We start from the raw sequence: 17,684 nt of genomic DNA on the forward strand, positions 1-17,684 counted from the left end.
ACTGGTTCCAAATTGGGAAAGGAATACATCAAGGCTGTAGACTGTCACCCTGCTTATTTAACTTATATGCAGAGTACATCGTGCTAAATGCTAGGCTGGATGAAGCACAAGCTGGAATCAAGATTGCTGGGAGAGATATCAATAACCTCAGATATGCAGATTACACCACCCTTATGCAGAAAGTGAAGAAGCACTAAAGAGCCTCTTGATGAAAATGAAAGAAAAGAGTAAAAAAGTTGGCTGAAAAGTCAACATTCAGAAAATTAAGATCATGGCATCTGGTCCCATCGCTTCATGGCAAATAGATGGGGAAACAGTGGAAACAGTGAGAGACTTTATTTTTGGGGGCTCCAAAATCACTGCAGATGGTGATTGCAGCCATGAAATTAAAAGACACTTGCTCCTTGGAAGAAAAGCTATGACCAACCTAGACAGCATATTATAAAGCAAAGACATTACTTTGCCAACAAAGGGCTGTCTAGTCAAAGCTATGTTTTTTCCAGTGATCATGTATGGATGTGAGAGTTGGACTATAAAGAAAGCTGAGCACCGAAGAATTGATGCTTTTGAACTGTGGTGTTGGAGAAGACTCTTGAGAGTCCCTTGGACTGCAAGGAAATCCAATGGGTCCATCCTAAAGGAAATCAGTCCTGAATATTCATTGGAAGGACTGATGCTGAAGCTGAAACTCCAATAGTTTGGCCACCTGATGCGAAGAACTGACTCATCTGAAAAGACCCTGATGCTGGGAAAGAATGAAGGCAGGAGGAGAAGGGGACAACAGAGGATGAGATGGTTGGATGGCATCACCGACTCGATGGACATGAGTTTGAATAAGCTCTGGGATTTGGTGATGGACAGGGAGGCCTGGCATGCTGCAGTCCATGGGGTCGCAAAGACTCAGACACGACTGAGGAACTGAATTGACCTGAAGGGAGACCAGGATGGCCAGGAAGTGGAGAAATGGAAAGAGAAGGAATGTTAGCGATGAGGCAACTGGGGCCCACCAATGCATGACTGGAGTTCTTTCTAGAGAAGCCAGTAGGCAGGGGTCTGGCTTACTTCTGTGAGGAGTCTCTCCATGGAGTTTTTCTCTCCTCTAATGTGGCAATTCTGCTCCTCACCATACTGGGTGTGCAAGCTTTTGCTGGGAGTGCTGAAATATTTGGCCATGCGTCTGATTGTTTGGTTTTCCTCTTCAAATGCCTTCCATTGCTTCAGCTGTTAGAGAAAAGAACACATGTTATTTATTTAATTACACACCCAGAAACACATTCTCTTACTGTTTCTCAAAAACACCAAGGAATGACAGTGTCACGGATACACAAATGGACAAATTATTCTCTCCTCAGAGTGTACTTTATTCTAGAAAGTTCACAAACAGCAATAACAGAAGGTTTAGAGAATGTTAAGGTTATAGTGTTTAAGAAATGCCAAAGGAAGATGATGACAGGTTGGTGAAACAGAACAATCTCTGCTGGACCCATCAACTGACCCACTGCTGGACTGTCAGAGAAAACCAGGGCTGAGGCATACTTCTGGGGCCACATTCTTAAGCCAAAGTTCAGGAGCTATAACAAGATTAAGCAAGCTAAACACCATAGGTTTCAAATGAAGCTGGTTTTAGTTGTATGTAGCTGTTCTTCATTATTCTTATTTGTTGAGTGACTGTGCTTACTGCCACTGAAAGCCCAGTTCCCTCTGCTGCTGCTGCTGCTAAGTCGCTTCAGTTGTGTCCGACTCTGTGCAACCCCACAGACAGTAGTCCACCAGGCTCCTCTGTCCCTGGGATTCTCCAGGCAAGAATACTGGAGTGGGTTGCCATTTCCTTCTCCACTAGTTCCCTCTAGAGGACTTCTAACCCAAATTAGTAATCAAAGCTCACACAAAGAGAAAACCACAAATGTCAGTAAAAATCAATAAAAATGACAACATTAGGTCTGTGATCTGACCATCTTTTTTCCTTGACTAATCAAGAAAGACTCAGAAGGAGTTTGACTTGTTTAGGTCCACATGGCTACACTTAGTAGCAGAGTCACGGCTGTAACCAGGTTGCTGTGCCACGTTGCACATTCTCAATGCAGCTGATGAAGACAGATGGTCAACTGTGAGGGTCCTGGGGAATGTTTTCCAGAAGATACTGGTTTTCAGAACTGGTCTACGGATGCACAGGTTGGTTTAGTTTAACAGGCATGGGGCTGAAGAGGACATTCGCTAAGAGGGCTATGCTTCTGAGCCTTGGAGACACTCCTGGTGAATGCCAGTGACATGATGCCAGGGGAGGCCACAGGGCTGGAGGCATCTCCTTTTCCCCTAGGAATTCTCATAACGAAGAGCCCCAGTGATGGGCTCTGGACACTTTGGCACGTTAGCTCTAGAAAGGATGCTGAGGGGTCTGCAGGTTGGCTCTCAGGGATCCTGGGATGTCTTTTCTCGCTCATCAGACATTTACTGAGCTCTGACTTTGGAAGGTAGGTAAGTTTCATAAGTCTCAGATAGGATTCTAAATCCCACCATCAATTTCAATACGATGTTCTCCGTAAGTCCTCTTGGGTCCCCTGTTAACTCAGCATGAGTCCTTCATGGTATCAGAAGTCTATGTGACCTGTGCTGGGTCAGGCCAGGAACCTGCCCTGTCAGATGCCCTTCGTGAATGTCCCCTTCCTAGGGCACTGTCGTCTCACCACTCAGCTCAGGAGTTACTGGAGCCCAGCACTGCAGGGTCACCCTATGGCTGTGGGTGGGTGTCACTGACCTCCAGCGCTGCTCTCCGAGCACTGGCCCTGGCAGTGTCACAGTGTCTCTGTGGCCCCTCAGGGCCCCTCATCTCCCTAGCTTTTCCTTTCTCTCCCCCCAGCACCTCCAGCCCAAGCCTTCCCTGCAGAGCTGCTGGAGGAGCCGCTCAACATTTGTGTAAGGATACTTGCAAGACTTTTGATATGTCTATCCTAAAGGAGATCAGTCCTGGGTGTTCATTGGAAGGACTGTTGTTGAAGCTGAAACTCTAATACTTTGGTCACCTGATGCGAAGAGCTGACTCATTTGAAAAGACCCTAATGCTGGGAAAGATTGAGGGCAGGAGGAGAAGGGGACGACAGAGGATGAGATGGTTGGATGGCATCACTGACTCGATGGACATGAGTTTGGGTGAACTCTGGGAGTGGGTGATGGACAGGGAGGCCTGGCGTGCTGCGGTTCATGGGGTCGCAAAGAGCTGGACACGACTCAGCAACTGAATTGAACTGAACTGAACACCCTAAGCTGGCTGGGTGAAGTCAGGGTGCCCCTGACTAAAGGCCCCTGTCCCTCCAATCTCATCCCCCTTAATCCCCCATTTGTGAAGGTCCTAGTCCTTAAGACCTGAGGATTTCTGAAGTATGGCTATAAATAACCCTTAGGTCACAATTTCAGGACCTCTCCATGGCCCTTCCTTCAGGACAGGCAGTCTTGTTTTCTCAGCATCTGGGCTCTGTGGGTGTGGTAGGAAGAAAATGGCTCCTCAAAGATGTTTCCTTTCCAATCCCAGGCAGTTGTGAATATGTTATCTTACATGGAAAAAGGAATTTTGCAAGTGTTATTGAGTTTAAAATTGTGAGATGAGATTCCGGATCATCCAGGTGGGCCCAATGTAATCACTAAAGTCCTTACAAGAGGGAGGCAGGAGGGGAGATGTGACAACAGAAAGAGATACCTAAATTTGCTGTGCTGTGGCTCTGAAGATGAAGGGAAGAGCTGCAAGTTGAAGAACTCAGGAAAAGGCCTGGAAACAGATTCTCCTCCAAAGCCTCTAGAAGCAGAGCAGACCCACTGGCACTTTGATTCCAGCCAGATAAGACCCATGTCAGATCTCTGACCACCAGAACTATCAGATATTAAATCTGTGTGCCTTAAGGCCCTCAGTTTGTAGGAGTTTGTTATAACAGCAATAGGAAACCAAAATAGTGGGATTAAGCCTCAGGTCTTCAACTGGGTGCCTTTGGACATTCACCCCATGTGCCTCTCTCATTTCCTGCCACTTTACCCTTGTTTGAATTTGTGCTTTGAAAAGAGCAAAGACTTGTGGATTCCAAACACCTCTTCTCTCTTACACCTCGCTGCCTCTGTCACAGGGTTTCCTCCTTGGAAGTGCCACCCACTACCTTCCCCAGTCTGCTCTGTGAACTCCTCTCCTCCTCCAAGAGAGGCCCAAGCACATCATTTTCTGAGGCGGTGTCACCGAGTTCTCAAGACAGCCTGGGGCACCCCTTCCTTGGCATCCAGTAACATCCTTCAACACTTAACTCATGTGTTATTAATCATTTCACATCTGCTCCCAACTAGACCTAGACTGAGGCCATGTTTAACTGCATGTTCCCAACAGTTAATACATGGATGGACAGATATGTGAACAAACAAAGGAAGCTCTCCTTTAAAAAGCTCATCTGTCTGCTAAGGGTGCTGAGACATTTACAGAAGACTGTGAGGCAGAGTAGAAAGTTGTGAGTAACTTCCTGGAGGAGCAGATGAAACACTCTGTGGGTCTAGAAGATAAAATAATGTCCTATCTCAGGACCCGCCTGCCTCTCAAAAGGTGGAGGGAGGGGACAGGGGTGGTTGGAAGGATGGGTCACGTTTAAGTCACAAAAGCAGAGGCTGGCTCACCACTGGTGATGACCTCAGCGTTTGGCATAAACACTCAGGCATTTCCTGAGGGCCTGTGGAGAACGCTACTTGGTCCACTTGCCTCTTCAGTCAGGTCATCCAGCTTTCTAGCATCACCTATCTGCCCTTGAGGAGCCTGTGGCTCTGCCCTCATAAATCCTGATCTCAGGTGGCCTCAGCCTGCAACGGCTTGGAGCAGAGCTTGGGCTCCCAGCCAGAGACTGAGGCTGGACTGCAGCAGTGAAGCACCAGATCCTGGCCATTAGATCAGTGGTCAGTGACAAGGGCCCTGGTCCTTTGGCTTTGTAAAAAAGAATTTCCACAAAGACAGAAAGTAGTGAAGTATTTATTAAGGGAAAAAGAGTACAGTACATGTGGACAGAGACATAGGCAGACTCAGAGGGAGAGTCCCTGAGTTGCACCCTCATGGCAGTTTGAGTTACTTTTATGGGGTATTTCTTCCAGGTTCCCTCTGGCCAATCATTTTGATTTGCCTGGTTCACAGTCTGCATCTGGTATATCTTCCATCACAGTCTAGGCTCAAGGCTCAGGAGCAAGGAGGAAGCTTTCCTATTCCCTCCCTCCGCCTCCCATGTGGCTCTCCTTGAACACTTCTCCAAATTTGCTCAGCCATCCTATGGTCCTGGGAATATCCAGTCTCAGGTCTCACAGGTAGAATCTTCAACCAAAGGCCACCAAGTCAGAAGTGAAGTGAAGTGAAAGTCACTCAGTCATGTCTGACTCTTTGCGACCCCATGGACTATACAGTTTATGGAATTCTCTAGGCCAGAATACTGGAATGGGTAGCCTTTCCCTTCTCCAGGGGATCTTCCCAACCCAGGGATCGAACCCAGGTCTCCCTCATTGCAGGCGGATTCTTTAGCAGCTGAGCCACAAGGGAAGCCCAAGAATACTGGAGTGGGTAGCCTATCCCTTCTCCAGTGGATCTTCCCAACCCAGGAATCAAACAGGGGTCTCCTGCATTGCAAGCAGATTCTTTACCAACTGAGCTATCAGGGAAGCCCCCACCAAGTCAGAGGGGAAGATCAATTCAGGGCACATAAAAATCCCGAAAAACCTCATTACTTTTAGTTCTTTGGCCCACATTTCTCCAAAGAAGACATACAGATGGCTCACAAACACATGAAAAGATGCTCAACATCACTCATTATCAGAGAAATGCAAATCAAAACCACTATGAGGTACCATTTCACACCAGTCAGAATGGCTGCGATCCAAAAGTCTACAAGCAATAAATGCTGGAGAGGGTGTGGAGAAAAGGGAACCCTCTTGCACTGTTGGTGGGAATGCAAACTAGTACAGCCACTATGGAGAACAGTGTGGAGATTCCTTAAAAAACTGGAAATAGAACTGCCTTATGATCCAGCAATCCCACTGCTGGGCATACACACTGAGGAAACCAGAAGGGAAAGAGACACGTGTACCCCAATGTTCATCGCAGCACTGTTTATAATAGCCAGGACATGGAAGCAACCTAGATGTCCATCAGCAGATGAATGGATAAGAAAGCTGTGGTACATACACACAATGGACTATCACTCAGCCATTAAAAAGAATACATTTGAATCAGTTCTAATGAGGTGGATGAAACTGCAGCCTATTATACAGAGTGAAGTAAGCCAGAAAGAAAAACACCAATACAGTATACTAACGCATATATATGGAATTTAGAAAGATGGTAACAATAACCCTGTGTACGAGAGAGCAAAAGAGACACTGATGTATAGAACAGTCTTATGGACTCTGAGAGAGGGAGAGGGTGGGAAGATTTGGGAGAATGGCATTGAAACATGTAAAATAGCATGTATGAAACGAGTTGCCAGTCCAGGTTCGATGCACGATACTGGATGCTTGGGGCTGGTGCACTGGGACGACCCAGAGGGATGAAATGGGTAGGGAGGAGGGAGGAGGGTTCAGGATGGGGAACACGTGTATACCTGTGGCAGATTCATTTTGATATTTGGCAAAACTAATACAATTATGTAAAGTTTAAAAATAAAATAAAATTAGAAAAAAAACAAAACCTCATTACTTTTATATTTTGAGAAACAATTTACGTCCTAAACCTAAAATACAATAGACTATAAAATGTATTTTCTAGTTTCAGATCGTGCTCAGTTCAAGAGGAGGAAAAAGCATGAGAGAGAAAGTAGAAAAGATAGAATATGAGAAAGGAAGCTCAAGACAGTGAGAAGGACTGAGATAGAGAAGGAAAGAGAAAGGCCAACACGGTCCATCTGCCCAGCTCTGGTTCACCTGCCCCAATAATTCCATTTCCACTTCCACTTCAACAAATCAAGCGCTTGTTCTTAGTTTAAACCTGGAAGTCCGATTCCAAACTGAACTTCATCCCGCATTTTTATGTCTGTGTATGAGATTGAAGTGCACCTCTATATCACTGTGTTCCTAGGGGTTGAAGATTTAAACACTGAGGAACGTGGAAATCTTGTGTCTGAGGCTTAGGATGCAAGAGGAGCAGAGGCGAGTGTAGAGAGAGAAACCTAAGTAGGGCCTCATTAGGGAGGTTACTGATTCAGTTTTCAGATGGAGGTTTTGTTTTAGAACAGGAAGGCTTTTTTCTAATAGTTCCCTGGTGATTACTTCTGCTCTAAATTATCTTGTTCTCTTTCAGAGACTCCTATTAGCTCTAAATCATATTTCTAGATCTGCTCTCCATATTTTTCTTATCTAGTCTCTCATTTTTTTCCTGTGTCCTTGTTTTTTGTTTCCTTAAGTTAAGCCACTAATTCATTATTTTGCCATGCCCTATTGCCTATTCAGTGCTTCTACTGGGGTTTTTGATTTAACACAATCCTTTTCATCCTTATTTAATATTTCATGATCTAAGATTATGTCCTTTTCATGATGATTTGCTTTAGTCAAAGACAGACAATATTATTTGAATCTTACTGACAAGACTAATCAGATACCCTCTAAAAGCTTTCTATTTTACTTCAGAGGAAGGCAGCTTCTCTAAATCTTCAGAAATTTGTGGTCCTCTTTTTGTGACCTGCAGAATCTCTTCATAGATTCCTTCCTCCTTACAGTCTTACATGGGGAGAGCTATAGTTTTCTGGTATACTAATACATTCTCTTGGCTTTTCCCTCATTATCACCAGATGGCTGCCATAGCACCAAGCATCACAAACATTCAAGGTAGGAAGAAGGCAGAAGAGAGGTGATGCTTCAACACCCATAGCTTTTTTAGGAAAGCAAAATCTTTCTCAGAAGCCTCCCAGAAAATCTTTAGTGTTCAAAACTGTGTTGCATGGGCACACCTAGCTATAAGGGAGGCTGGCAAAGTAAGTGTTTAGTTCTTTCAGCCTATTGAGTAGAGGCGATCAAGGAAGAAAGGGTTTGGCAATGGATGGATGGGTTACCCGTCAACAATGTTGACCAGAGGGCCTAAGGGATAGGCTTTCTAAAAGTCTCCCCATTCTTTTACCCATGTCACAAGGAGGAACAGCCCTGGCTTTTCAAAGCCCTTTTCTGCTACATCCCAGACAAATAAGACCCAGGTCTCAATGGGTTCCTTCAGTCTAGTTCTGATAACATTAAGATTCAGCAAAAGTTCCTCCAGTTTCTTGCTCAGAAGCAATGCCCATCCTTGACTTTTAGTGCTACTGCTATAGATTTTTCCATATTTGTTTATTCTCTTGAGTATTTTAATGAGAATTTATGAAAGGGAAGAAGAGCAAAGGGCCTCTGCCTGTTTCACATTATCATGTCTCAAAGTGCATGCTTCCCTTTTATAAATACACTGTAACCCTGCATCAGCCAACACTTTCATTACCAGTTAGCTCCCTCATGGAGAAGTCATTCATGGACAACTGGAAGCTGCAAAGGGCATCAGGATGGGATCCTGAGGGAGTTGTGGGATGAGGGAGGCCTCAGGAGGAAGAGAACCAGAAGGGACACAGGAAAAGTGCCTAATGCCAAGTTCATTAACGTCAATGAGCGTGGCTCAGTGGTACCCTGGGGCATAACGTGAGTAATTTAACATCACTTTCCTTTCACAGCCTACGGATTCCTTCATCTTTCTCTCTCTGACTCCTTTTCTTTCTCTTTGCCCTCTGGATATTTCTCCTTCTATCTTCCTCCCTTGTTTGATTTTTTTCTTAATCCTCATAATAAGAAACACATTTTTAATTCTGTTTTTATTTTTCCTTACTGTAAAAAGAAAAGGAATGTTCTGTATTTTCCTCTAATAAAATGAAAGAAAAGGCATTTTAAATTGCATAAAGATCCAAATGTGCTTTTCTTGGTGAATGTGCAATTGCAAACAGGAAAGAAGGAAAGGTTCCTCATTTCCAAGCTAGTATAAGAAATGACATCATCAAGATGAAGGGAGGGTGGCATTAGCTTGGCTCAGTGGTGATGAAGGGAGGACTGGGGCTGCATGAAGTGGCCTGGAGGGTGGGTAGAAAGGCAAGTCTGTGAGGCAGCCCCTCACATGAAAATGGTGCCACTGCTTGGCTACCCTGGTCCGCCCTCCTTGCCCACTGGGGAGGGAAGAACAGAGGGAGCCAGCTCACTAGGATCCCCACCTTCCCTCTGCCTCTCTAATCAAAAGCACCTAAAAACTCTCACTAGGAAACAAAGTAAACAATCTGTCATGCCCAGTGAAATCTCTGGAATGAGGGGGTGAACTGGTCCTCCAAATTCTCCCTAAAGCATACCTGGGGAATGAAGATGAAGCAGTTGATTGTGGTTGTGCAAACAAAGATACCTCCAGACGTGAGTCCGAAGACCAGGTTGGGCCAGGAGTACAAGTATCTGGTGACCACAAAAAGCAGCCCAGCAGCCAGTACCACGAGGTTGACCCCAACCATGATGGTTAAAGACTGATTTACAGGAGGAGAGCTGACGTGGTCAGTCAGGCCAGCCAGGTAGGCCCCATATAGCAGCAGCAGGCCCTGGAGATGGACAGAAGAACCAGGGGTTCAGAGAAGTGAAATACCAGGCTTGGGGCCAAGAGCAATAGGATTGGGACCCATTTCCTCACCTGTCAAAAAGGAATAATAATAACTACCTTAAAGCATTGCTGTGAGGAGAACTGACTAAGATAACCCAAGGGACTACTCTTAGAGTGCTTAACAGCACCACCACTACCTCTTGGTGCTTAATAAATTTCGTTTTCCTCTCCTTCTCTGAGAATTAGTTTATCGGAGGTCAGCAAGTCAACTATCAGACGGGACTCTTCCAGGATGAGGTATAAGACAGGGTGGTACAGGTGGGTAGGAGCCCCACAGAACCAGCTGCCAGGCACTGGGAGGGCAGTGGGTGCACCATGCTACATCCGCTGTGTGGCTCTGCACTGCATGGAGCTGAGAGGCGTGCAGAGGCTGACCTAGCCCTGTGGTCCACTTGTCAAGCATGTGCCATGGCAGGGGCAGCACCAAAGGAAGGGGCTGTTTTTTCTAATTTTCCCAAAGGCACCATCTGCTTGCCAAGCTCTGCACCTGCAAGACTGCATCTGCCCAGAGGGATGCCTTTTTCTGATTTACACAAAGGATCTCTATAGGCTACTAGCAGCTCTGTGCCAGTGGGTGTTTATGGGAGATGGAGAGTGAAAAAAGAAGAGAACAAAGGCTGGCTGGGACCTGGACAGGACCGGGAGACAGGCACAGGCAGCAACAGCCTCATCTATACCCTTCACCCTCTTTGTGACATTCCCTGCCCCGCCCCCAGGAGCCCAGGGCCCTACTCTTTCTTCTTTGTCATGAATGCAAACCTGTTCTCAGATTTCTCATTTGTACTACACAGAAAATGGCTCATAGCTTCTTAAAGTGCTGCTTCTCCTAGAAGGAGCTACATTTAAATAGAAATCAAAGCTTTAATCAATAATATATGACATAAAGATTCAATAATATGTAATATATAGATTCAATATATAGATTTGCTTGATTAGGGGCAAAGCTCCATGCTAGGGGTAGCTGTAGGGAGGGAAATGGTGTTGCCAAGTGGAAGTCATGGTTCTAGCTTTTGAGAAGTTCAGTGTGGTTGAGAGATTTAAGGCAAGCATACAAATACCCATGTTTTTCTTGTTGTGTATTATTTTTGTTTTTTGGCCATGCCATGAGGCATGCAGAATCTTACTTCCCTGACCAGGGACTGAATTCGTGCCCCCTACATTGGAAGCTCAGAGTCTTAAACACTGGACTGCCAGGGAATATCCATGTTTTATGATATAGAATGTGAAGATGCCATGGGGGAGGAAGTGGGTGGGGATGATGGGGATTTAAAGGGAGAACTAATAATAAAAGTAAGGTCAGGTATCAGCAGGCTACCTGCCAGGGACCCTGAAATCACACAATCTGACCACCTCCATCTGTAGGGATGGCCCTAAGACAACTGCTTAGAGGACTGGCTGTGCCTGCTGTGAAGGAGTCAGCTCAGTAGAGATGTCATCTGGTGCCCAAAATGCTCAGTGTCCAAAGGGGGCCAGAGCCCCAATCATGGCCACCCTGAGATCTTCAATGACTAGAGGACACACTAGTCAGCAGGCCAGTAGGGCCTGACTTCTGGATAACTGACATTATCAGGTGGCATTTGGCAGAGTTATACCATTAGCAATTTAATCAAAGGTTAGTAAAATTAACTCTATGGTTTTGAAATGTTCAATCTGATTTTATTAAAATGTTTTAACTCTATTAAAATTCTTGACAAAAAATGAGGTATGAATAAAGCATCTATATGTGCAGGACTTGTGTTTGAGTGACTCACATCCGATATTTGTGTCATTTGCTCTCACTGCTGAGAAGTGTGGGGTAGGGGGCAGTTGGCAGGCTCGGGTGGGGGGTTGGGGGACTTAATATACAGATTTGTGGTCCTCCACTGGAACTGCTTGTCGACCAGGGAGCCCATGGGGTCCTGGCTTAGTCAGCTTCCTGATGCTCAGCACTCTTTTCTCCTTTCTTTCTTTGTCCTATAGAAATATACTGCAGTAAAATAAAATGGAAATGGGATTACATAAAAGGCATTGGAGAAATAAATCAAGTTGAGTCGCAGAGGGAGTTGCTATGGGGGAAGAGCTGAGTTTCTGCGCCAGGGAGGATGTGCTCTTCCACAGGGGCTCAAAGAACGAGAGAGGCACTGTGCTTTCAGAACCGCTGGGGGTTGCAGGGGCAGTGGAAGAATAATAATAAAACATCTACTCATTTATTAAGCTCTACTATGGGCCAGGAGTGGTTGAAAACGCAACATGCATCAACCCTTTCAAAACTCACAACCGTTCTGAGATGATGGTACATCATCCTCGTTTTACATATGCGGGAACCAAGACTCAAAGAGGTTAAATGAGGTTCAGGGTCAGCTAGGAAGGGACTGAGTCAGACTTCGCAGGAATCCCCTCATTAACTCCTGTAATTCCTCTTCATATCCATTTATTGGTAACAGAGAGATAGTATCCTAAGGAGATAAGGTTACCAACCTTGCATCCCAAAATGAGAGCAATCCAGACATCGGAGTACCGGGAAGCACAGAAGTGTGTGCTGGTCAGAGAGCAGGACACGTCTCTCCCTGTCACCTAGGAGGGACATAGGGTCAGGAGGGCACCCACAGTTACATAGCCGATCTTTGTACACATTCTGGAACACACATACACAGCCGATCTTTGTACACATTCTGGATTGTGAGCTCCTCTACAGCTCCTTTAATATGTAAAAACTAATTTAGGTGACTCCATTAGAATCTAAATGAGAGTAACTATGAATTAGAGGAAAAGACAACCAAGTTGGGCTGACATGTGGATGCCTGGGGCCAGGAGGGCTTACTCCTCTTATGTGCTTTACTACCATAGTGATTCAAATCCGTGCATAAAAATTACAAATTATTTCACATCCTGCTCCTGCTATTTGTTAATAGTTGAAACTTCAATATTGAATCTGCATGTCAAGATCCCACTGTATTCTTCAGCCCCTTTGTGAGGCTGAAGACATAATGCTTCCTATTAATTAAACACTATGTTCTGAGCACAGCTGAATTCTGTACCTGTACTGTTTCACTTAATCTTCATCACAGCCCTATGAAATAGGTAGTAGTAGTATTATTACCTCTATTTTACTTATGAGGAAATAGAAACTTAGAGAGGTTAAATAACTTTCCCAAGGACACATGGCTGGTAAGTGGTAGAGCTGGGATTTGAACCAGGGTTGACTGACTCCAAAGAACCCTTCAGAATCCTTTACCTTTCAACAATTGGGTAAGGCAACTCTGTAAGTTCTCATTATTGATAATGTGGAAGTGGAGTTAACTGCCAGGCAGATTCCTGTGTGCTGACATCTCAGCGGATGCCGCAGAACACTTGGGGCAGGAGGAGTAGCGGGAGTAGCAGCAGACCCTGCAGACAAGGGGCGGGTGTTCAGGGCAGCCACAACTCCCGACTTGCCATCCTCTTGGGGTCATTTATCTTCTTGTTGGGAGGATGTCCACACAGTGAATGATCCTGGGAGAATGACCTCTGTGTACTCACAGAAGCCAGTCCCTTCAGTTCAGGAACTAGATTCTCCAGGGGTTGGGTCTCTCACCGTCATACTGACACCAAGAATCTGAAGACACTGGATGGGATCAGTCAGCACCCAAGTCATGAGCAGGATCACATCAGCTATCACCAGGGCTGCCACCAACCCCAGAAGCTGCAGGTCTTTGATTATCTGCAAAAGAGTTAAGGTCATAACTTTCCTTTGCTCACTGGCTATACAACATGGAGTCTAGAGTGTTCTGTGTGCTCTGAGCTAAAGGCTCCTGGGTTAATCTTCCAAATGGACTTCAAAGCCAGCCATCAAAGATGATACAGACATGAAGTGTACTCAGTGATTCTATGTTTGTATAATCATTTTCATTTCTTTGCCCTTTCCATATCCTGACTTTCCCACAAAGGATTCAAGGAATATTATTAAAAAAATACACTATTATTTCTAAATATGTTTATACAAGCACATACAGAGATGCAGAAACTTTCATATACAGAGATGTGGAAACTTTCATATAAAACTATGAACAACCATTAACCTGGAGGGTCAGATTGAGAGACAATGGTGGTGGAGGAGAGACTACTAGCATTTCCTTCAAACATATGTGAATCATTTGATTTAATACAAAGAGACTGTTATTTTTGTGGTTAGAAAAATAAAATTTTAAAAATGTATATAGCAATAGGATGAAAAATATTAGGGAAAATAGATAATAAGGAGAATTATGATGAATGCTCTGGTGAGGAGAGCACATAGCATTCAAGAACTGGGGCAGAAACGCAATTCTGCATTTTTGACAACCAATGAAAAGAAAGAAGCACAACTAGTTACATGATTCATGGTTTTTATAAGGAAAACGAATCAGTTGCTGAATTAAAATGCTCCAAACTAGTGATAAGGAGAAAAATTTCAAATTAACCAGCAAAAAATGACACAGCATGTATAGAAGAAAAAAAATAAGGAAGACATCAGATTTCTCATCAGACACAAGGTCAAGTGAGAAAACAGTGGAAATCTTCAAAAGTACTCAAGAAAAAAAAATTCAACCTAGAATCTTATACTCAGAAAAAGTAACTTTCAAAAACAAAGGTGAAATAAAGACTTTTTCAGATAAAAGCTGAAAGAATTCAGTATTAGCACACCTGAATGAGAATGTGAGATAACTTTGAAGCAAAAGGAAAAAATATCAGATGAATATAGGTATCTATACAAGGAAATCAAGAGCTCTGGAAATGTTAACTTCATAGAAAAATATATGACTGATATTTACTATTTAAATATCCTTAAAATGTAATGGATTGTTTAAACAAAAATTAATAACAAGTGTCTGGGGCTTGTAACATATGTAAAAGTAAAAACAACACAAAGATTGGAAGATGGGGAAATGGAAGCATCCACTGTAAAATACTTATGCTATAAGTAAATGCCAATTACATAATTATACACAAACTCTTCCAGAAATTGAATTGGAGGGAATACTTCCCAATTTATTCTACAAATACTCTGTTACCAAAATCAGGTGAAGATTTTATAAGAAAAGAAAGCTACAGAGCAACATACCTTAAGAAATGAATATAAATATTATAAACAGAATTTTATGAAACTGAATCTAACAACGTAAAAGGATAATACATAATGACCAAGTGGAGCTTGTTTCAGGGATGCAAGATTGGTTTGAGATCCTAAAATTATTTAATATAATTCACCATATGAGCAAAGAAAAAACCATATGGTTAATAGATACAAAAAACACATTTGACAAAATCTAACATAATTCTTTATAGAAACTCAATAAAATAGGAATTGAGGAGAACTTCCCCAATTAGGTAAAGAGCATTATGATAAAACTACAGCTAACATCTAACATAAAGCTAACATTGTGATAAAACAAAATTAACATTAGTTTTGACTAAGATGAATGTTTTCCCCATATGATCAAGAACAACTCAAGGCACTTCTATTAAACACTATACTAGTGTTTCTAGTCAGTGCCATCATAGAGATTGGAAAGTAAATGTCTTTTATAGAAGATATGGTCATCTATGCAGAAAATCTGATAGAATCTACACAAAAGCCACTAGAACTAATAAGTAATTTAGCAAGATTGCAGCAGGTAAGATCAGCTTAAAAATCAATTGTATTACTATTATATACATATATTAGCAACAAAAATTGTAAAGTGAAATGAAAAACAGTAACATGTATAATATCACAAAAATATAAAATACTTAGACATAAATGTGACAAAAGATATGAAAGACCTTCACTGAAAGCTGCAAAAAAAATTGCTGAGAGAAATTAGAAAAGACCTAAATAAACGAAGAAATATATTGTGTTTATGGGTTAAAAGATACAACATTGTTAAGAAGTCAGTTGTCCACAATTTTATCTACAAATTCAATATAATCTCAATCAAAATCTCTGCTGAAACTTGAAGAAATTGGCAAAGTGATTCAAACATTTATATGGAAATTCAAAGAACCCAGATTAGCCAAAACAACATTGAGAGAGAACTAATACTCCCTGACTCAAGATTTAATATAAAGCTACAATAATATGGTATTGGTGTCAAACAATGACATCAATGAGACAGAGTCTAGTAGTAGTTATACACATCTACGGACAAATAGTTTTCAATAAAGGTGCAAAGGTAATTCAGTGAAGAAAGGAGTCTTTTCAACAAATGGTGCCAGAACAACTGGATATCCATACACAAAAAATGGACTTCAATCACATCATATTTCAAAATTAACTCAAAATGAATCATAGACCTGCATGTAAAAAAAAAAAAAAACTCTTAAAACTTCTAGAAGTAAATAGAGAAACTTTTGAGGCCTTGGGTTAGACAAGTTTCTTAAGTCTGATACCCAAAACATGATCCATGAAAGAACAAAGTAGGAAACTGAACTTCATCAAAATTAGAAATATCTTCTGTTTGAAAGACATTCTTAAGTGAATGCAAAGTCATAAACTAGAAGCAAATCTTTGCAAATCAGATGATTTCCTTGTATAGATACCTATATTCATTTGATAAAGGACTATATCCAGAATGTAAAAAGAACCCTCAAAGCTCAATAATAAGAAGAAAATCAACTAAATTAAAAAACAGGTGATTGATTTGAGCAGATACTTCACCAAAGAAGATATATGGATGGCAAATAAGCATATAAAAAGATAGTCAACATTGCATCAGGGAAACGAAATTAAAATACAATGAGATTCTACTACACATACTTATTAGAATGACTGACACACATACCAACAAAGTCTAATGTTGGGAAGGAAGTAGAGGAAAGGGACTCACATAGTATTGATGGGAACATAAAATTGTACAACCACTTTGTAAAACAGTCATGCAATTTTTTTAAAAGTTAAACATATACTTACTATATGATCTAATCACTCTATGCTTGGCTTTTTTAAAACCTTTCTATTTTATATTGGAGTACAGTTGATTAACAATATTGTGATAGTTTCAAGTGGACATCAAAGGGACTCAGTCATACATGTATGTGTATCTGTTCTCCACCAAACTCCCTTCCCATCCAGGCTGCCACATTATGCTTAGGTTTTTAACCAACAGAAATGAAAGTAAGATATGTCTGCACAAAGATTCATACACAAATGTTCACAGAAGTTTTATTTTTAATAGCCCCAAACTAGAAACAAATCCAAACACCTACCAATAGGTAAATGGATAAACCAACGGCAGTTTTATCTACACACTGAAAAATTACTCAGCAATAGTAAGGAAAGAACCACTGATGCAAGTAACAACATAGATGAATCTCAAAATAATTAGGCCAAGTAGAAGAAAGATAAAAATACACACTGTATAATTCCATTTATATAAAATTCTGGAAAATTCAAACTAATCTACAGTGACAGAAAGCAGGTCAATGGTTGCCTGGGTACAGGAATAGGGGATATAAGAATTCGACAAGAGAGGAAGATGACAAGGGTGTATGAGGAGACTTGCAGATTATAACCCATGTTTCATAGTATATACACATGTCAAAATATATCAAATCATACACTTTAAATATATGCGGTTCATTGCATGTCAATTATCTCTAAATAAAGTTATTTATCACCAGATGTGAAGACCTGACTCATTGGAAAAGACCTTGATGCTGGGAAAGATTGAGGGCAGGAGGAAAAAGTGGTGATAGAGGATGAGATGGTTGGATGGTATCGCCATCCAATGGACATGAGTTTAAGCAAACTCCAGGAGACAGTGGACAGGGAAGCCTGGATGCTACAGTCCATGGTGTTGTAAAGAGTTGGATACGACTTAGCGACTGAATAACAACAACAAAGCTATTTTTAAAAAGAGGAATTAGTGTTCTAGAGGCATGGATGTCCTTTAGGCAATGTTTCTCATATGTATGGTTATTCACAGCAGAGTTTTTGATAAATATTCACCACAAAAGATTTGCTAAAAGAAAATCTTGTCAGTCCAGAGAAGTAAACTCCAACTGAATAATATGTTGGATTTGGACAGGATCGATACGGACCAAGGGTTTGATGATCAGCCTTTGAGGTTTG

General features: G+C 42.2%; 1 protein-coding gene across 7 annotated transcripts in view; it reads right to left on the reverse strand.

Annotated features, from left to right (window-relative positions):
* Window positions 1-17,684, reverse strand: part of GPR156 (G protein-coupled receptor 156) — a 109,867-nt gene that overhangs the window by 12,840 nt on the left and 79,343 nt on the right. For all 7 annotated transcript variants that reach the window (XM_055568303.1, XM_055568302.1, XM_055568301.1 and 4 more), the window contains 4 exons: window positions 13,191-13,316; window positions 12,095-12,190; window positions 9,342-9,578; window positions 1,063-1,221 (listed from right to left, as the gene is read on the reverse strand). In XM_055568303.1, the coding sequence (XP_055424278.1) occupies window positions 1,063-1,221; window positions 9,342-9,578; window positions 12,095-12,190; window positions 13,191-13,316 (618 nt within the window). The remainder of the gene's footprint in view (window positions 1-1,062; window positions 1,222-9,341; window positions 9,579-12,094; window positions 12,191-13,190; window positions 13,317-17,684) is intronic.

The sequence above is a fragment of the Bubalus kerabau genome, chromosome 2 (assembly GCF_029407905.1).
Source record: "Bubalus kerabau isolate K-KA32 ecotype Philippines breed swamp buffalo chromosome 2, PCC_UOA_SB_1v2, whole genome shotgun sequence".
In the NCBI taxonomy this organism is placed as follows: domain Eukaryota; kingdom Metazoa; phylum Chordata; class Mammalia; order Artiodactyla; family Bovidae; genus Bubalus; species Bubalus kerabau.